This window comes from Mus caroli, chromosome X, assembly GCF_900094665.2.
Source record: "Mus caroli chromosome X, CAROLI_EIJ_v1.1, whole genome shotgun sequence".
Taxonomy (NCBI): domain Eukaryota; kingdom Metazoa; phylum Chordata; class Mammalia; order Rodentia; family Muridae; genus Mus; species Mus caroli.
This window is the reverse complement of record NC_034589.1, coordinates 69,284,285-69,290,037: the sequence shown is the minus strand read 5'-3', so window position 1 is coordinate 69,290,037 and position 5,753 is coordinate 69,284,285. Positions and strand designations below refer to the sequence as shown.

At 49.8% G+C, this 5,753-nt stretch overlaps 1 protein-coding gene across 2 annotated transcripts in view; it reads left to right on the top strand.

Annotated features, from left to right (window-relative positions):
* The window catches only part of Flna (filamin A), a 26,664-nt gene that overhangs the window by 7,722 nt on the left and 13,189 nt on the right, over positions 1-5,753 (top strand). For both annotated transcript variants that reach the window (XM_021153995.2, XM_021153994.2), the window contains exons 6-21: positions 475-593; positions 674-751; positions 845-1,007; positions 1,091-1,291; positions 1,842-1,979; positions 2,064-2,187; positions 2,310-2,446; positions 2,547-2,740; positions 2,948-3,061; positions 3,152-3,295; positions 4,154-4,277; positions 4,365-4,525; positions 4,609-4,699; positions 4,791-4,960; positions 5,158-5,275; positions 5,392-5,654. In XM_021153995.2, coding sequence (XP_021009654.1) covers positions 475-593; positions 674-751; positions 845-1,007; positions 1,091-1,291; positions 1,842-1,979; positions 2,064-2,187; positions 2,310-2,446; positions 2,547-2,740; positions 2,948-3,061; positions 3,152-3,295; positions 4,154-4,277; positions 4,365-4,525; positions 4,609-4,699; positions 4,791-4,960; positions 5,158-5,275; positions 5,392-5,654 — 2,339 coding nt within the window. The remainder of the gene's footprint in view (positions 1-474; positions 594-673; positions 752-844; positions 1,008-1,090; positions 1,292-1,841; positions 1,980-2,063; positions 2,188-2,309; positions 2,447-2,546; positions 2,741-2,947; positions 3,062-3,151; positions 3,296-4,153; positions 4,278-4,364; positions 4,526-4,608; positions 4,700-4,790; positions 4,961-5,157; positions 5,276-5,391; positions 5,655-5,753) is intronic.

Genomic DNA, 5,753 nt, shown 5'->3' with positions numbered 1-5,753 from the left:
AAAAAAAAAAAAAAAAAAAAAAAAAAAAAAAAAAATGGTGCCTTGGCAAGGGAATACTAGTAAGTTCCTTAAGTCGTACTGGCTTGTAGGAAGCTTCTTGATTGAAGGAGGACCTCACGTATGAAGGATGACCTCATGTACTGCTATTCTATAATTGGAGATGAAGCAGTCAGGAGTGTGCAGGTGCAAGGGGTTGGGAAAGTACAGCAAACCAGATTTTTCAGAGAACAGGCATGGGCCTGTCCTGGTGGCAATAGCCCATATAGCATGGATCTGAGGCCTGGCTCAATGCTGGGTTTACATTGAACAAATCTACCTGATTGGATTGTGCCTAGCTGTGGGAGGGACACTGAGCCTGCAGAGGGATAGGGTCTCTAATGCTGTGTCCATAAACCTTTAGGGTGTGGGAACCAGGGTATAGAGGTGAGAGGGTAGCCCTACTAGTTGGTTCATGGCTTTCTCATCTTTTGACAGGCATTGAGCCTACAGGCAATATGGTGAAGAAGAGAGCAGAATTCACTGTGGAGACCCGAAGTGCTGGACAGGGAGAAGTGCTTGTATATGTGGAGGACCCAGCTGGACACCAGGAAGAGGTAGGATTATCCATTAGCAGGGCAGGATTCTGCTATGTCCCCTTTTAAAGGGGCTGCTCTTAACACTCTTCCCATTACAGGCAAAAGTGACTGCCAATAATGACAAGAACCGTACTTTCTCTGTCTGGTATGTCCCTGAAGTGACAGGGACTCATAAGGTGAGTCCTTGGCTGAGAAGGAAGCTGGTGGCCATGGGTAGTTGGTGAAGGGCCCCTTACCTCACTCTCACAGCCTGCCCCTTCTGGGAACAGGTGACAGTGCTCTTTGCTGGCCAACATATTGCCAAGAGCCCCTTTGAGGTGTATGTGGACAAGTCACAGGGTGATGCCAGCAAAGTGACTGCCCAGGGCCCTGGTCTGGAGCCCAGTGGCAATATTGCCAACAAGACTACCTACTTTGAGATCTTCACTGCAGGTGAGGGGAGACAGCCAAGGCCCAGCCAGCCATGGGGGAGAGCTGTGCTGGAGTCCTAGAGCTGAGTCTGTGCCTTGGGACAGGAGCTGGCATGGGTGAGGTGGAAGTTGTCATCCAGGACCCTACAGGACAGAAAGGCACAGTGGAACCTCAGCTGGAGGCCAGGGGTGACAGCACCTATCGCTGTAGCTATCAGCCCACCATGGAGGGTGTCCATACAGTACATGTCACCTTCGCCGGTGTTCCCATCCCTCGTAGCCCCTACACTGTCACTGTTGGCCAAGGTAGGCCTGCCCATGAGTGTTCTTCTACTGTGGTACTATGGCCTGGGGCTCTAGGGAGGAGTTGGCAACTGGGACTGTCCCACTGAAGCCCATGTTTGGGAGCCCCAGTTTCTGAGCTTCCACTGTTTGGGCAAGCACTATCTTTCCTTTCCCATATTGGAGCCCTTTTGCTCTCCTTCCTCTCTTTGCCCCCTTCGTCTCTTTTCTCCATGCTTTTACCTTCGGAAGAGCTCGCTCCAGTTGTCTAGAAACCTGCTGCTCTCTGCTCTACCTGCAGGGTCAACGGTACTTGGATCTACCTTTCTCTTGGTGGGGAGGACTGGGTAGGGGTATTGGGGTTAGTGTCAAGCAGGTGGGAAAAAGCCTGTCATGTCTTTGCTTTGGGTACAGATTCTAGACCCATTTAAGTTCTTTCTTGCATGTGCTTCACCAGCTTGTGGCCCTAAACTCTGAGGAACCTTCCAATCCTAATGGCCTGGTTCTCTGGGTAGCAAGGGAGGGGATACCCAGCCCCAGTTCCCCACAACTCAGCTGACTTATTTGCCCACAGCCTGTAACCCAGCTGCCTGCCGGGCTATTGGTAGAGGCCTTCAGCCTAAGGGTGTGCGAGTGAAGGAAACCGCGGACTTCAAGGTGTACACAAAGGGCGCTGGCAGTGGGGAGCTAAAGGTCACTGTAAAGGGTCCCAGTAAGTTTATCTGGTGGGGTGGTGGGTGATAGACCTCAGGTCATGGTTAGCCAAGCAGGCCTAAGTTCTTCCTTGCTTTTGCAGAGGGTGAGGAGCGTGTAAAGCAGAAGGACTTAGGGGATGGTGTGTATGGCTTTGAATATTACCCTACAATCCCTGGCACATACACTGTCACCATCACATGGGGTGGCCAGAACATTGGTCGAAGGTAAGCTCCTTCCACTATTCATCATGTTCTGAGCCCTACCATCTATCTGGTGAGGGGCCAGTGGCTGTTGGGCATAGGGCAGTGGCTCTTGGTGTTTACCTGTGTGGTGCTCTTGCCTGCAGTCCGTTTGAGGTGAAGGTAGGCACTGAGTGTGGCAATCAGAAAGTTCGGGCATGGGGTCCTGGCCTGGAAGGAGGCGTTGTTGGCAAGTCAGCAGACTTCGTAGTAGAGGCCATTGGTGATGATGTGGGCACCTTGGGTAAGTTGGAGGCTTCAGAGTGGGTACCTGGACTAGAGGGTGGCAAGGGAAGCCTATCCCAAGACTACAGAGCACCAATAGAACTGATGGCTGTTGTCAGGTTTCTCTGTGGAAGGTCCATCACAGGCAAAGATTGAATGTGACGACAAGGGTGATGGCTCCTGTGATGTGCGCTATTGGCCCCAGGAGGCTGGCGAGTATGCTGTTCATGTGCTGTGTAACAGTGAGGATATCCGGCTCAGTCCTTTCATGGCTGACATCCGTGAGGCACCCCAGGATTTTCACCCAGACAGGGTAAAGTGCACACAAAACTGACCTGAGCCTGGCCTTCTGCTTTTGCTTGGGAAGGCTTATAGTGGTGGGCGTTATCTCATCTTGCCAGCAAGGCTGAGGTCATGAGCCCAGACCTGGCTGGTATTCCTAGCACAATGCTTTTACTATGTGTTACTTAACCCTGTCTGACTTTGGTGGCCTTACCTTGGTCTTCTTCTTTCTTACTAGGTGAAGGCACGTGGACCTGGATTGGAGAAGACTGGTGTGGCTGTCAACAAGCCAGCAGAGTTCACAGTTGATGCCAAGCATGCTGGGAAGGCTCCTCTTCAAGTTCAAGTTCAGGTGGGATGCCTGCTCATGTTGGGGATGGACTGATAGGCTCCTAGGACTGGGTGCTGACTAACAGAATGCTTGCTTTTGCCTGCCTTACAGGACAATGAGGGAAACTCTGTGGAAGCGACAGTCAAGGACAATGGCAATGGTACTTACAGCTGTTCTTATGTGCCCAGAAAGCCAGTGAAGCACACAGCCATGGTTTCTTGGGGAGGTGTCAGCATCCCCAACAGTCCTTTCCGGGTAAGCCATCCCAGAGCTCCTTTGTTCATATATTAGTTTTAACAAGATTAAGCTTGCATATCAATACAGTTTTCCCATTTATAGTGGACTTGACTTTTAGTACATTTACAGAGTAGTTGGCAGCCATCACTATAGTCTAGGATATTTTCATCATCTCCAAAGAAACTCCTACCCTTCCCATTTCCCTTTCTCTAGCCTCTGGCAACCACTGATTTATGGATTTGCCTTTTTTGGGCCTTTCATATAGATGTGTGTGTGTGTGTGTGTGAGAGAGAGAGAGAGAGAGACACAGTGTGGCCTTTTTAGTTTGTGGTTTTTCTTGTTTGTTTGTTTGTTTGTTTTGAGAAAGGATCTCACCATGTAGACCAAGATGTCCTGGAAAACTCTCTGTAGACCAGGCTTAAACTCACAGATCTACCTGCTTCTGTCTCCTGAGTGCTGGGATTAAAGGTGTGCACTACCATGCTCGTTGTATGACTTGTTTTTTTCACTGAGTGTCATGAGGTTTTTCAACATTGTAGCATGTCAGTGCTTCATACCTTTTTAATGGCTGAATAATTTTTCAGTCAAATTGTGTGAATGGAAAACACTGTCTATTTTGTGGATATGTGAGGTGTTACTTTTGGGCTATATGAATAGTTGGTAGGAACATTTGGGTGTTTGTGTGGACCTAGGTGTTCAGTTTTCTAGAAGCAAAATTACAGTATCATGTGCTCACTTTTACCTGTTTGAGGAACTGCCAGTTGTTCCAAGGCAGCAGCAATATTTGGCCTGTCTACCACCAGTGGCTGAAGCGAGCCTCTTACCTCCTCTGCTACAGGCTTGTCATGTCTTTTCACTTTCCCCTATATCCTACAGGTGAATGTGGGAGCTGGCAGCCACCCAAACAAAGTCAAGGTGTATGGTCCAGGAGTGGCCAAGACTGGGCTCAAGGCCCATGAACCTACCTACTTTACTGTGGATTGTACTGAAGCTGGCCAGGGTAAGGCCTATCCTTGAATGGGATGACAGGTATGCAAGCTGTCTCCACAAAGTCCCAGCCTCTTCTTACCCCACTTCTCAATGACAGGAGATGTCAGCATTGGTATCAAGTGTGCCCCTGGAGTAGTGGGCCCCACTGAGGCTGATATTGACTTTGATATCATCCGCAATGACAATGACACCTTCACTGTAAAATACACACCCTGTGGGGCTGGCAGCTATACCATCATGGTCCTTTTTGCTGACCAGGTAGGTGTTGCTGCTCCTAGTTCCTAGACTGCCAAGTGCTGGGATGCTGCTCTCCTTAGCTGTTTTTCTCCCATCACTTACAGGCCACACCCACCAGCCCCATCAGAGTCAAAGTGGAGCCTTCTCATGATGCCAGCAAGGTGAAGGCTGAGGGTCCTGGCCTAAATCGCACTGGTAAGGATGAGTGTACTATAGAAGGTTGAGTGGAACCAAGGATAGGGAACTCAGAGTAGGGTGCCTCAATTTTGTTGTTTTATCTCCTCAGGTGTTGAGCTTGGCAAACCCACCCATTTCACAGTCAATGCCAAAACTGCTGGGAAAGGCAAGCTGGATGTCCAATTCTCAGGACTGGCTAAGGGAGATGCAGTGCGGGATGTGGACATCATTGACCACCATGATAATACCTACACAGTCAAGTACATTCCTGTGCAGCAGGTAGTTATCTCTATCTGCTGCAGCCATACTCCTCCTTATATGGTATGCTAGGTAGGCTCCTGCAAGGGGTTTCTAATTTCTCACCTGAGAAGGGGTCTGAGGAGCAAATATCACATACTTGTTCAAGCTGGACATCTGTAGGCCAAAGATACCGGGGTTACTAATTAGTGACCTCTGTCCTTCTGTACCCATTTAAGGGCCCAGTAGGTGTCAGTGTCACTTATGGAGGAGATCACATCCCCAAGAGTCCATTTTCAGTGGGAGTATCTCCAAGCCTGGATCTCAGCAAAATCAAGGTGTCTGGCCTTGGTGACAGTAAGTAGTTGCTATAATTGCCATTGCCATTGAAGACCAGTCAACCCCATCCTGCTTAGTCTTGCCTGGAGCTGCATAGATGATGTTTTTTCCCTCTGCTTTCATCCTTGCAACAGAAGTGGATGTTGGCAAAGATCAAGAGTTCACAGTAAAGTCAAAGGGTGCAGGTGGTCAAGGCAAAGTAGCATCCAAGATTGTGAGTCCCTCAGGTGCAGCGGTGCCTTGCAAGGTAGAGCCAGGCCTGGGAGCTGACAACAGCGTGGTACGTTTTGTGCCCCGTGAAGAGGGACCCTATGAGGTGGAAGTGACCTATGATGGTGTGCCTGTACCTGGCAGTCCCTTTCCACTAGAAGCTGTGGCCCCCACCAAACCCAGCAAGGTAATTAGGTTTGGGAGTCTATAAGGAGAAGGCCATCCTTCCCTTCCCTTCCCTTCCCTTCCCTTCCCTCCCCTCCCCTCCCCTCCCCTCCCCTCCCCT